The sequence below is a fragment of the Hyaena hyaena genome, unplaced genomic scaffold, assembly GCF_003009895.1.
Source record: "Hyaena hyaena isolate Hyena2069 unplaced genomic scaffold, ASM300989v1 scaffold_490, whole genome shotgun sequence".
Lineage (NCBI taxonomy): Eukaryota > Metazoa > Chordata > Mammalia > Carnivora > Hyaenidae > Hyaena > Hyaena hyaena.
The window spans coordinates 746,343-761,288 of NW_024081123.1; the positions used below are offsets into that span (position 1 = coordinate 746,343).

Consider the following 14,946-nt stretch of genomic DNA (forward strand, 5'->3'; position numbering starts at 1 on the left):
CACAGGTCAGGGGGACCAACATGTCCTGTTTCCGTGGGGAATCTCTGCAGCACTATTTTTTACCCCAGGGAAAGTCCTGTCCATAAGACTACAAATCTCTAATCCGAACAGCCAACATCACAATTTCCTTTTTAATTCCTTCCACTACTGACCAACCCCAGGGATGATTGCCATTTTCTTTCTCTAGGTATGCTAACACACTCCATTAGATTACAGCCAAGCTATGCTGGACTGAGGCTCATTCTGTCTCTTTGCCTGGGTTCTTAACTGCATCATGCATAACGTTAAATATAGAGGATTACAAAGGAAGTCAATTACATTGAATAATAGGCCTGACCAATGGCCGTGGAGCTTTCACATGGATATCCTAGTGACGACGACCTCACCGACCTCATGAGGAAGAGTGCTCCAGGCTACTGTAATCGAACACCTTCTGAAGGTGAACCAATATGTCCCTACCACAGTGGGAGATACCAAAATCATATACCTTAATGTTGCTTATAATTTAATCATTAAGAAAATATATTTGCCCATTTGATGGAAATTGCATCTTTATAAAGATTTTCAAAAATCATCAAGAAGGTTTATTTCCCTGGTTATAAGTAAAACTCAAACTTCCCAGGAAAGCATTGAAGAGCTTGCACAATCTAACTCTGAACTATGTTCCTGGTCCATCTCCTTAGGGTTCATCAATCCATGGTTCATACAGTAGACACGTCTCTATCCTGTTCTCAGGCCAAACTTGATACTCTTTCACTTCTGCACTTTGGCTCTCTCTGGTTTCCACATTGCTCTGTCCTTACAGCTCAGTGCTCAGACCAGCTCCCTTATCCTTCACATATTCACCTCCAAGGGCCCAATAAAATCAGCAATAACAACAGCAAATATAACCAAACACTTATAACTAGGTCTCAACATGTCATGGTTGAAATTCTCAATCCACATGTAACAAATGGAGTATATAGGATATATTGGGATGGTCCCCTCTGCCCTTGGAGTAGCTAGGTAGGGTTTGGGGAGCTGGGTTCACTAGGCTCATCACCTCCAAATGGAGCAGACTCTTCCATTTACCCCAAATGATGTTACAGATCTTATCATCCTTACAGGAGTGGAAAATTTGGAAAAGCACAGCATCTAGAACCCTCTTCAGTCCACACTCCATCAGACTTCAGGCTCTGGAATTCCTCTTACCCCTCCTAATCTGCCAGCTCTGTTGTCTCCATTACTAGCCCACTGCCTCATTCCTCATCTTAACCTCTCTGTCTAGCTTGGTTCCTAATCCTGAACTTCATATTTTCCACTATTCCATGTACCACAGTATGCATGGCACTAACATCTCCTTACACTTGGTCCAGTTGAGGTTCTCAAATGCTTCCTTACTTGTATGGGACAGAAATCATACATATTGTTCCTTTTCTCTGATCTAGGTTATATTTATCTTTGATGATAAATTTAAACCTCACTTCTTACACTAGCTTTCCATGAGCCCAAAAGTGACTTCTTCCTTCTCTGAATAATTATGTACTTCATCAACTGTTTCCCATTGAATGACAAATGTATTTTCTAAATAATGAAATTACAAGCAACTTTGAGACATATGCTTCTTGATATCGCTCACAGTGATGGCTAGCACATGGCACACATTCAGAAGATACCCAAGAGTTGCTTGCTTTCATTCAGCTGATGAACATAAAATATCCCCAATGTAGTCATATTTCCAAACTTGAAAGATATATAAAAGTGACCAAAATATGGATCCCGGGGCACCTGGACTGAGTCAGTTAAGCATGCGGCTTTTGATTTCAGCTCAGGTCATGATCACATGGTTCTTGAGAGTCACTGTCCTGACAGTGCAGAGGCTGTTTGAGATTCCTCTCTCTCCCTCTCTCTCTGCCCCTTCCTCTCTCTCTCTCTCTCTCTCTCTCTCTCTCTCCCTCTCTCTCTCTTAAAATAAATAAATAAAGTTAAAAAAAGAGAACAAGATATGGATCCTGGATGATGGTCCTAAGCTGATTCTAAAGGAGGTATGGATAGAGAGATAAAATCAAAAGAATAAAACTTTTTTAAGTCTAGCTGGTACTATTGACCCAAACGCCAGGCAGTCTCCTGGTGAACTGAGCCAAGCTATCAGGCAATCACAAAGACATGTTTGGAGAAGAAAGCAGTCTGCTCCATGCGACCCTTCCATCAAGCCACAGCCTGGTTCTTACTTACCTTTCACAGGATATTCACAGGATGGCCACATAGGGCCATCCAAGTGGCATGCAACTCAGGCCGGTTTTGCCACACCAGGTGCATGAGAGCTGCAGAGGAAAACAGAGAAACACAAAGAAAACCGGCCAGCTATATTTAAAAAAAAAACCTTGAATCTCCTCTTCTGTCTACACCTCTCTCCATCATAGGTGGAGATGGGTGAACTTTGAGTGGCTCTAGAAGCCAAAACTCTAACTTCATCTAATAACTCCTAATGGATTAAATCCCTAGCAAGTGTGTGATTGTTGTGACAGATATAACCTTGGACCCAGGCATAGGTGTTTTGACTTTGAATCATCTGAGCTACTAACATAAGGTAAATTAAAGCCCCCCAGATAGAGATGGGGTCAATTCTCAAGCTTGGTGTGGGACTGAGGTTGCTGCTTTTGAAGTTATGTAGTCCCCAAATATGGCAGTGTGCGGGGTAAGAGCTGTGGAAGATTCTTATACTGGGGAGTTCCTGATTGTCTTTCCCAACTCGGTTGGGCACTAAAATTCAACCGTGAAACTAAACTTACACTTGATAAAAAAAAAAAAAAATGTGGTCTAATTAAGATCTCCTAGCTAACACTAGCCTTTACCTGCATGATTGTCCACATGGACAATGAAAGAAGCAGAGACAAAAAAAAAAAGGTTTCTTCAGTGTTTATTCAGTTAGCAAGATATGCCAGATAAGGTGAACACACGCATTCTGAGCACAAGGAACACATACACTAGGATGAAGTGAGAAAACTTTTCTAGGCTCTTCAGCAGTTTGGATAAAATGGTTTCCAAAAATTAGTCACGTTCCTTTCCTGCAATTCCTTGCCTACTCAGCAACCATCTGACTATTAATTAAATTGGCATTATGGTTTTAAATGAGTCTTTTATGATTTACTTACCATTAATCAAACCCACAGGGCTTATTCACCTCCAGAGGAGGTAGCAAAATTGAATTCTCTACCCTGCAAAGATCCAGGGCCCCACACCACTCCCAGGCCTTCCTGTGAGACCCAGTCCAAGTACTTGGCCAACCAACTGTCCACTGTGGCTAATCAGCTTACTTGCAATAATATTAATAGGCGTTTCGGGGTCAACAGATCACTGGTTAGTAGTTGGCATGCACCCTCAGAAATTAAATGAAGAAAAAGGAGCTAATCTATTATAACTTTTAAAATATACAAAGAAGTCTGTTCATTACAAGGGAGAGAGCAGAAGACACTTAAATTAAGAGCAAGTTAGAACTGTCCATTAACCACCTCATAGTCTCCAGTAGGAGGAGGAACGCTGTCATCGAATTAGTCTTTTTTACTTCAGTGGAACATTGACGCTACAGTCCCATGGTCAGAATATGAGGAAAAGCAGTACATGACAACGAAAAGACAAATGGATGGCATAAATATTTCAATTATGCACCTTCTGTGTTCTGGCCCTGGATCCTTATTGTTGCTTATATTTGCCCTAGAGCACAATTACTACAGCAACCACTTAGGACTCCAGGAATGTGGTGACCTTTGACCTTATTCACCCTTCTTGGTGGATCCCGCTAACCATCTTGCTAAAAGAGCTTTCACAAAGTCAAATAAACCTGGGGACAGCAGGCCCTCTTATCTCAGTGAGCCTGTGTTTATCCATGTGACCCTCAGTCATCAAAGATTGCCTCTCAGGCAGGAAACACTGAACTTTTCTTGTATTTCTCACGGCCACTTGTTCCATACAAGGGTTCCTTTGACCAAGAATGCACTTCCACTTTTCTCTTCTTCCTTCCTACTTGTTCTTCTCTCACCTAAAAGGTGATTTTAGCTGCTTCCCTTGGATGCTCCTATTTGAAGAGAAACATTGGCCAGTGCGAGTATGTCAGAGGGAGAAGTTCTGGGTGATAAGGGTTTCAGGAATGTGTCTGAAGAGGAATCATTCAAAGAAGTGGGACTATCTGTTTGGCAAAACAAAACAAAAGACAAAAACAAAAACCAAAACCAAGCTGTCATTCACCATCTGAATGCCTGTTAGAAGACCAGTGATTGTGAACCCAAGTTTCCAAGAAGATGAGTCAAACAGGGCATGGGTAAGGAAAGAAAAAAGCTCCAGCCAGATAGTGCCACTAGAAATGTTCCCTAGCTTCAGAGCTGGAGGGAGGCCTGGCGAGTTGTGAAGTCTGAGAGCTCCCTGCCATGTGTCAATGAAGGCCTAGTGCTGCCATCTTTTCTGATCTTTCAAGAAAAGCCAGGAATCCAAATGTTTACACAATGTCTCAACTTTTATTTTATTTTTTTAAAGTGTATTTATTTTGAGAGAGAGAGGGAGAGAAAGAGAACTAGTGGGGGAAGGGCAAAGAGAGAGGGAGAGAGAGAATCCAAAGCAGATTCCACACTGTCAGCACAGAGCCTGATGCAGATCTGGATCCCACCAACAGTGAGTGAGATCATGACCTGATCTGCAATTAAGAGTCAGCCACTTTACCAGCTGAGCCACTCAGAAGCCACAGCACTGTCTCAGCGTTTAATTTCAGCAACTGTTTCAGAATATTTAAAGAAACATTCCACAGCCATACATACCATGTCTATGAGCTGGTGGCAGCCTGGGATTGCCTATTCACAATGTCTGCAGACGACATTTCCAGGTTCCAACAGAGAGTAGTGCTGAGATGGAAGACTGACAGGATATGAGAAATTTTTCAAATATTTAGAGTTGCTAGTCAGAAAACAGCCTCTCCATCCAAGTTCTGAGCAATGGAAACATGTCAAGAGAAAATCAGATGACAATATAGATGAAACATTAGAGAAATGGTTTTCTCCTTAGCAGAGATGTTCAACCAAATCTTTGTAACTATCCTTGACATCAGAACAGCGGTTTAAGGTTACAAAGAGCTTTTATATCATCTCATATTAAGAGTTATTAGAAAGGTCCTTTGAACTAAAATATTAGATATTTCTACTTTATAAATGCATGAGCTGCATGGCTGAGGTATTAAATAACTCAGAGAAGGTCACCCCGGAAACAGGGCAGCAGAATTAGGAATTGGATGACTCAGATTATCTATCTCCAGACTCAAAACTCTTTCCAGCACCATGTCAGAGTCAGACTCCAAGGCTATAGGATTCCATTCCTAGCTATACTCAGAACTGGATTTGCTCATTATTGCTTTCCTGTGGTCCCTAAGTCTTCTTCTGCACACTTCCATATTCCTGAAATGCCTCCCTGTTCTTCCACTTCTCCCTGAAAGCCATTTATCCTTCATGATTGCTTGTCAACTTTCTTTCAGCCTGACTGTCAGCTGTGGGAATTCTTTCCCCGCCCTCGCTTCTCCAAACTAGACTCCTCCTTGATGTGTATTTGTCCAGAAGTTTTGTCTTATCTTCTGCACGTGTCTGTAAGGACAATCTTGTCTTCATGAATCCATGATCAAAGCCACATACACATTGTGTGTGCACACATACACCTGAGTTATTACTTAAATAATGATAATTTCTAGACGTGTAAGTCATGAGGAGGAAGAGACTCTGCTGTCAGCCGTAGCTTCTATTTCTCACAGTCATCTTTACTTCTGTCCAGAAATGTGAATTGTGACTCTTGTTTTCAGTAATCTCTGCACCCAGCATGGGGCTCAAACTCACAGCGCCAAGATCAAGAGTCACACACTCCACCAACCGAGTCAGCCAGCTGCTCCTGGATTTTGATTCTTGAGATTTGATAGCCAGCTGGGTAGCCTGGTTTCTGCACATCAGAGCAGGAGAAGCAGTAAAGTTTATCTGGTTCTCTGTATTTCAGGGTCACTGATGCCAGTGTGACATATATCATTATTTCTGGGATTGAGATGAGCCTTGTCTGGGAAGAACACAAAATTGGTGGGGAAGTTGCTGAGTAAGCAAAGCTTCCAGATGACTTAGTTTGGCTAAAACATAGGCGTTTTAAAATATAAGCACTGTAAAAGCTTTCTCATGTTGACTCATGGACGTATACCAAGTGCAGTGATGTTTTTGAATGCACTGTATTTAACCCTGTGTGGCCAAATGTCATTCTTTGTGAAACAAATTATTACAACTTTCATCCAGCATCTAAAACGAAAGACATAATGTATAGTAAATGGAAAAGCATGCAGAGAAATCGGTAAGGGAGGGGAAAAAATCCCAAGAATGTTGCTGCATCCTGCCAAGGAGGGAGAATAATTTTGTTTGGTTTTGCTTATTTTGTTTTGGTGACCTAGCTGGTCAAATGACCTGTTAAGAATAAGAATATTTCATAGAGCTAATGTTCCTACGCTCTAATCTCTCTAGGCAAGGTTCATATTTGTATGAGTTACTTATTCTCTCTTTGTTGACTAAGTCAATAATCAGAATCAGCAGGTTTGGAGTCATGTTGGCAGGGATCAGAGGGATGGCTTGGGAGAAGTGAGTATAAAAGCCCCAAGCTGGGGGCGGCCAGCACAGACAGAGACTCTCTCGTTCTTGGCAGGATGGCTTCTCCTCATCTGCTCCTCCTTTGCCTTGCCGGATTGGTACTTGTGTCTGAGGCTGGCCCTGCGGTGAGTGCTTGATTCTGTGAAGTCCTTTTATCTGATTCTTATGTACACCTGATGAAACAGAGGTGCCTTCTCTCAGCTCTGCCAGGCGGCTTGTGTTACTAGGAGAAGGGTACCCAGCATCGACTTTTAAACATCATCGAGTCAAACTGCAAAATGAATGAAGTTCTGCAGAGCTCACTGATCCGGAGCTTGGACCCTGGGTGCTCCCCACTATAGCTTCGGTGCACTGAGTTTACCGTGCCTGACTCCTGCCCTCAATGTCCTCGAGTATGTGGTAGAAATAAAGATATGATTCATTAAGCTACCAATATTACGTTTTCAGAAATACTTCCTTTTATAAGGTTTATTTCCCTTCAGCTAACCAAAATGTGTCTATTGATTCAGCTCTGAAAGGCTGGGTGGACAACATTCTAGTCAATTACTGAATTCTCAAGTCCTCTAGAAGAATTAATTAATACTATAAAATGCATCCTGAAGTAGTCTGACATTATTTTACAACTAGTAACAGGGAATTACTACAGCAGCAGCTGACTAAAATGTTCTCAGGAAAAACAAACTATTTGGTCCTGTGGCACATTGCATCTTTTTAGTAATTCCACTAAATTCCACATTGCCACTCAAATGGCAATGCTTAACACAGCACCAGTTCTCAGAGGGCCTGTTTTCTCCCTTAAAATTCATTACACGAGTTCCAGGTCGATCGCAGCAAGTCCGGGGGCCGAAACCAGTCTTGCTTTGGGAACAATCGTGTCTGTGTTATACTGAGCAGGGGAGCTCACTAACTGTCGACATTCACATTGCTGAAAATGGAGTTGGCATGGACTTCTTGCCTTGTTCCAGATTTCTAACACCATAAAGAACAGATCCTTTCACTCTTAACCAGTTTTGTTGACCTCTCACTGGTCTTCTCTATGCCCAGGGCACTGGTGAATCCAAGTGTCCTCTGATGGTCAAAGTCTTAGATGCTGTCCGAGGCAGTCCTGCCGTCAACGTGGCTGTGAAAGTGTTCAAAAAGGCTGCTGATGAGAGCTGGGAGCCCTTCGCCTCGGGGTAAGCTGCCTAAGAAACCCAGACATGGGACCTTGATCTAGTTCCTCATTCTTCCACTACTTGTTAGAGAGAACGGCTCACATCATTCGCTGAAGAAATCTTCAGGTAGATTGAAAATGCAGGCAGAGGTCAAGTGGGCCCTGGGGAGGATGCCTTCCTCTCCTTTGTGTAGATGGGAGTGTCCAGGAGGGTGAGCAGCATTCAGAGCAGATGGCAGGGAAAAGGAGCCAGCGCCTCATCTACTCCAGTAGCGGTTCACTGCCTTCTTGGGTCACAGGCCACTTTAAGAAGGTAATGAAAACTATGTTTCTCTACATCAAGAAAAATCACATACACACACACACACACACACACACACACGCACACATGCATGCACACACCATATATATAATTTCAAGAGTGTCACAGATTCCCTGGTGCCCTTGCATAACACTCAAGCTAGGGTCCTTCTCTTGGAATTTTATTTTTTAATATTTATTTATTTAAGTAATCTCAACCCCCAACATGGAGCTTGAACCCATGACCCCAAGATCAAGAGTCACACGCTCCATTGACTGAGCCAGCCAGGCTCCTGTGTTTGGGAATTTTAGGCAAAAAGTTAACAATGTGTGTTACTTTATTAAGGAGGGGAAAGGAATTGAGGGATAGCCCTGACCAGGCACCTGTCAGTAGTCTACCTGGGTCATCCAGAACCCAGCACAGTGGAGCACCTACTCTGTGCAAGGCTGGGGCTGTCACACTCAGTAACAGAAAGGCACAGAAAAGGAAGACAAATATGCAAAGCAGAGCCATCACCCAACATAAGGTACAACAATCACTTGTCCCCTTCATCGGCCACCTTTACTTTTTGTAGAGTTTTGCCACCTCCATTAGCAAGAATTGTAAAGAAAATGCACGTTAGTAAATCAAAACCAGCTAACTGAAAGAACGGGCAACCAGGAAATCCTCAGCACCAAACAATACTGCTCAGAGTTTATGTCTCCTGGAAGGTAAATTTCTGTGGGTTTTCATTGAATCCCATGAAGCACATGATTCTTCAACCATTGCAGGGAAGACCACTTTCATTGGTGTGGTTTCAACTGAGTCCTTATTTGTGAATTCATTTATGTTTATCTAAAATGCCAAGCACAATGTGGAAAGTACTTAAGGGAATATTCTAAGCAAGAGATAGAATGAAAACCTAAAATATTCAGATGTTCATGTGAACGTTTTTATGACAAGACAAAAAAAAAAAAAAAAGAAAGAAATTGAATATTCTCTTCCTGGAAAAGAAGAAAGGTGGAAAGGCAACGATCAAAGTTAGTGAAGACAATTTCCACTTTTATCTGTCAGTTTTTGAGATCTAAGGGAGAGCAATTTCTAACATCAGCAACTGAGCTGGCACATGAAGGGAAGCAGAAGATCCCCAGTCATTTTTTAAAAAGGAGCCTGCCTAGTAGTTATTGTTGGCAAAGTGTTACTAAAGAGATTAAACATATAAATAATAAAAAATTCATATGCTTAATACTTAGGAGTTCCCCCTGTGTGTACCAATGATACTGCCTCTGAAAGACACCCTGCTGCCAGGGGGGAAGGAGTGAGACCCTGATATCATGGTGAACCTCAGAGTCAGGGCAGCTTATGGACACTTCTGAGGGGTAGTTACAAACCTTCACCCAAACACCGATCATAAATCACAATGTGATTTTAATTTTTTTTAATTTTCTTTAATGTTTATTTATTTTTGAGAGAGAAAGACAGAGAGAGGATGAACAGGGGAGGGGCAGAGAGAGAGAGACACAGAATCCAAAGCAGACTCCAGGACCCAAGCTGTCAGCACAGAGTGCTACACAGGGCTTGAACCCACGAACCATGAGATCATGACCTGAGCCGAAGTCAGATGCTTGATCGACTGAGCCACCCAGGCACCCGGCAATGACTATTATTGAAGTGAAACATTATACCTATATCTTCTGTTCTCCTACGAAAAATCTGCAATAAGCTTTTTGAAACATTTCTGACAAATTTCTTGACAGTTAATTTCAGACAGTTACAGAAAATTCACCTTTCCTTCCCTTCTTCCTTTCCTGAATATATATTCAGAAAATATATATATACACAGTAAAACCTTGGTTTATGAGCATAATTCACTTTGGAAACATGCTTGTAATCCAAAGCACTTGTATATCAAAGCAAATTTCAAGAACCTTTGGGTCAGTTGTGATCATGTGACATTCGGCATTACATACTACTTGTATCACAAAACATGGCCTATTTATCAAGTTAAATTTGTTAGAAATGTTTGCTCACCTTGCAGAACACTCGCAGAACAAGTTACTCACAATCCAAGGTTTTACTGTAAATAAAAAATACATATACATACATATATATATCCCCTCATATACATACACTGCACATATGTGGGGTGTGTGTGTGTGTGTGTGTGTGGTATCACCTTGCCATGCTTGCCATGGCATTTATTCCCCTAATGCCTAACGTAACCTGTAATTTTGTACCTTCTAGGAAAACCAGTGAATTTGGAGAGCTCCATGGGCTCACAACTCCTGAGAACTTTGTGGAAGGGGTATACAAAGTGGAATTAGACACCAAGACCTACTGGAAGTCGCTTGGCATTTCCCCTTTCCATGAATATGCAGAGGTGAGAGTATAGAGACACTTGAATTGCTTTTATTTTTATTTTTTTGTGTTTGATCCTAGGCAATGCCCAGTTTGCACATCACATACCATGGAAATGCCATCGGGAAACTGAATTAGCACAGATTCCCTTTCCTATTTCTACAGTCAGAAATCTAGAACACTCTGAAAGGCAAAGTTTGGTGGAAACTCATTGAGTAACATGACCTGAATCTACACGATGCTTCTTATTGTCTTCTCTCATTCCACTGAATAGGAAAATTTTTAGCTGAAGAACTGTTAACCTGTTGGATTATTAGACAGATCTCCAGATCCCACCACCTAGGGTAACAAACATCGACACATCGTTTTACTTCTCTAAAATCTGAAAACACACTTTATCCCAAAACAACCTGGTCCCCAGAGGTTTGGGTAAGTGACTTGGGGTAATGCATATAGAGACAGTAAATTCAAAATAATAAGGGCAACACAACAGATACCACTTATCAAGCCTATACCCCATGCCAGGCTGTTGTGTTTTCTACATTTAACTTATTCAATCCTCACGAACGTCCCACTGGGATCGGTCCTACTATTATCCTCATTTTACAAAGAAAGAAAATGAGGCACAGGGCAGTTTAACAAGTTGCCAAAAGTCACGGGCTAGTAAAGGGAGGAGCAGAAATAATTACCAACAGGGCCCAGGCTGAGTTGAGCCTCAGGTGGGCCTCAGCTTTCTTCCAACAAGAAGCCAGGCTAAAAAAATAATAAAGCCACATTTGCAACCCTTGGTTCATACTCTGTTTTTTGCTGATGAAGTAGTAGGAACCTCAGAGTTATATATGGGCCCAATCTTGCTGTCTCCTCCTTGTGTGTAATTCCTTAAGTCATTTAAAACAGATGGCTGTCATGGAAATACAATCCAGACATGTTGGTCAGAGCTAAAGATCAAATAATTGCATCAAAAATAGCTCAGCATGAAAGGGAACCATTCTCTCTGGCTTAGTCACAGATGAGGCTTTAAATGGACAGAAAATGGTTCTTTTAGTGTTGTTGCCAGAAAAACTGAGGCAGGGGGGCTGCTTGACTTCTGGGGCTCACAAGGCATCCAGGGAGCCCCATTCTACCAAGAAGCTTTGCCTTTGGCTGCTCCTTCTCCGTGGGGCAGCAAGACAAAGAGCCTAGTTTAGATAGTCCAGGGCTAAGAGGTGCTACCATAAAACATTTGCCCCTAGAGTCTCAGCCTTTGCCCTGGATCAGCCTCCTTGGAACATTTGTCTGCTCTGGTCTCAGCCTCATGAGACCATGTGAGAAGATTCGCTGCCAGACCGCCCATGATACGTTGCTCCTATTCACTAGATGTTAGCTGTCTTGCCTATTATTTACTCTATAGTATTAATTCAGCTCCTCACGTCTTGAAAATAAAAGGCTTCTATGTGTCAAACATGCTGCTAAATGCTAGAAATTCAGAGGTGAAAACACGTTCCTGCCCTTGGTGTGGAAGGAGAGGGACTGAGGTAGGACATATTGGGTCACACATTCAGCCCTACGTGGAGCTTGAATGGATATGGAGAGTGAGACAGAGCAGGTAGGCGAGAGCAAGCCCCAAGGCCTTAGTTCAGCCACTAGTGATGGCAGGTCCAGCCATGAATTGCTTCCCCACCAGCTTCTCCTGATCAAGACCTCCCGAGATAGCTGCTATTCTTCAGCATTAGCTACCTTCTCCCTAGCCAGTGACACAGGTGGCCATGTTATACTTACCGAGAAAGTTGGGAAATTTCCTGTGGAACCATTAGGCCTCTCCACTTCATGGGAGTTTGAGCACAGGTTATGCCACCCACAGTTCTCAGGAAGACTCAAGTAGGGCTGGAGGCCAATGTCACTAGGAGAGAGAAAAAGCTTTCCCTCATCCTTTTAGACATTTGGCCTTTAAAGAATGCTTTTTCTTCTTCTGAGAGGTTGTTAGGTGATTCTCACTTCCTCTTGCCCTCATGCTATTTTCATTTTCAATACAGTTTAATCAGATCTTTTTTTCTCCTGTCCCCAAATAATCAAGACTTCCTTTTTGCGTATTAGGAACAAAACATATTTATCCAGGATGTGTCCAAAGCTCATTCCAAGGCCTGTGTACAAAATAAGTAAAATTAAAGACCTCCTCACTTCCCCTCATCACTCTCCTGAGTCAGATCCATCCCTCCCAGACTATTCCAGTGACTGAGTCTCAGAATCTCTACTAAACTCTCCTGAAGTACATGGCTAACAGGAATAACACTTTTGTTAGCAATTTGTCCATTTAGAAAAGCTCAAATGAGCTCCAACCCATGCATGTCTATTTCAAAATTCCCACATTATCTTCCACACTCTGTTATTGTAAATAGAACCGTATGATGCTTCTACTCCATATTTCATTGCTTGTTATATACATAAAAACATACGTGCTTTCTATGTTTAAAAATGCAAAGGAATAGAGGGGAGAGAAATCTCTGGGTTTGTAGACTGGAGCCTTAACTTCTAGCCTGGCTCTGTCCTATATAAACTTGGGCCAAACACTAACTCAGAGATCTAGTTTACTTATCTATAAAGTAGTAAGAGGGGCGCCTGGGTGGCTCAGTTGGTTAAGTGTCCGGCTGCAGCTCAGGTCATGATCTCGCAGTTTGTGGATTTGAGCCCCACAGTGGGCCCTGTGCTGACACCTCAGAGCCTGGAGCCTGTTTCAGATTCTGTGTCTCCCTCTCTCTCTGCCCCTCCTCTGCTCATGCTCTCTCTCTCTCTCTCTCTTTTTCTCTCTCTCTCTCTGTCTCAAAATAAATAAACATTTAAAAAAAATTTTTTTAAATTAAGTAGTAAGAGTATTACCTACCAGCTCTAACATTCTAGGTCTCTAGGTATTGCAGTATGAATGGCACTCACCATTCTTCAGCCTTCAGGTCACTGAATGCTGGTTATTACCTTTTCTCCTCCTTTTTCTAAAACCAAGAACATGGACAAGAAGATTTAGATTCTCTGTGATTTCTCTCAGTCAGGCTAGGGCCACTCTGAATTTTAGTGTGCATTTGTAAAACACAAAATGAAACAAAAAAGAGAGACCTGATTCTACAGGCGGCAGTAAAGAAATCTTATTCCAAGGGCTGTGCCAGGCTCCCAGAGTCTTACCAGTGTACTTGGAGTTTTGCCTTTTGCTCAAACTGTTCCAGAAAAAGAAATAATAAAATAAAATGAATTAAATTGGCACTGGACTTCCAGTGGTCTCTCTGCCTCTGACTCACGTTTTTAGGCTCTGTTAGAAATGGACCCTGTTTCTGCTCTCTCTTAGGTGGTGTTCACAGCAAACGACTCTGGCAGCCGCAGCTACACCATCGCTGCCCTGCTCAGCCCCTACTCCTACTCCACCACAGCCCTCGTCAGCAACCCCAAAGAATGAAGGACTTCTCCCTTGGTGGATTTGAAAGAGAAAGGACAGGGTTTTGTGTAACCAATAATGTTCCATTTTTATTAATGCAGTGTTTTCACTTTATAAGCTATGCTAGAAGCTCGGGCAGAGTCAATAAAACATTCCTATTAAAGCACTTCCTGTCTCATTTGAACTCACTTTTTTATTCCCTTATTGTCCACTCAAAAAAAAAAAAAAATTCAAACTTCAGAGAGAAGCGAACTCAAAAAATGTCTGGCTGAATTCTGGGAGAAATCCCCATTCCTAATGTCTTTCAAGCTAAGCACATACTTCACATGGTCTGCGGCCACTAAAAACATCCATCCTGATGGGATACCTGGGTGGCTCATTCAGTTAAGCATCTGACTCTTGATTTGAACTCCGGTCATGATCCCAGGGTCGTGGGATGGAGCCCCACATCGGGCTCCATGATGAGTGTGGAGTCTGCTTAAGATTCTCTCTCTCTCCCTCTCCTTCTGCCCCTTCCCATGTCACATGTTCTGTCTCTCTCTCTCTCTCTCTCTCTCTCTCTCTCTCACACACACACACACACACACACACACACACATTCTGGGGGCCTCAGTTAAGCATCCAACTTTGGCTCAGGTCATGATATCCCAGTCTGTGAGTTCCAGCCCAGCTTGGGCTCTGTGCTGACAGCTCAGAGCCTAGAGCCTGCTTCAGATTCTGTGCCTCCCTCTCTTGTCACCCCTCTCCCACTCTGTCTCTCTCTCTCTCTCTCTCAAAAATAAATAAACATTTAAAAATTCTTCTTTTAAAATTAAAAAAAAACCCACATTCTGAAAATGAGAAGGCTCGAGTTTCCTCTAACCTTCAGTGAATAGCAAAAGATAAGTTCCGATGACCCACTTCTTTATTCTGTGCATTCCTTTTAAATGCTTTACTGATTTTCAGAGTAGCACAGCCACACAAGGACACACCTGCAGTGACTCAAGCCCTCTAATTCAGTTCTGACCAACTACACCCCACAGTCAGCTGACTAAAAGATGTAATCAGAGAGCCCTCACACCCTCAATTCACTCAGACTAATTCAGAATTCATGTACGGAAAAGCCACTACATGCCAAGTGCTATTTTCA

At 42.4% G+C, this 14,946-nt stretch overlaps 1 protein-coding gene across 1 annotated transcript; it reads left to right on the top strand.

Moving 5' to 3' along the window:
• The first annotated feature begins 6,639 nt into the window (after window positions 1–6,639).
• TTR (transthyretin) lies at window positions 6,640–13,983 on the top strand. The gene is made up of 4 exons (XM_039254453.1): window positions 6,640–6,754; window positions 7,674–7,804; window positions 10,307–10,442; window positions 13,731–13,983. The coding sequence occupies exons 1-4, from the start codon at window positions 6,686–6,688 to the stop codon at window positions 13,836–13,838; spliced, it is 444 nt and encodes a 147-aa protein (XP_039110384.1). The 5' UTR covers window positions 6,640–6,685; the 3' UTR covers window positions 13,839–13,983.
• The last annotated feature ends 963 nt before the right edge of the window (window positions 13,984–14,946 follow it).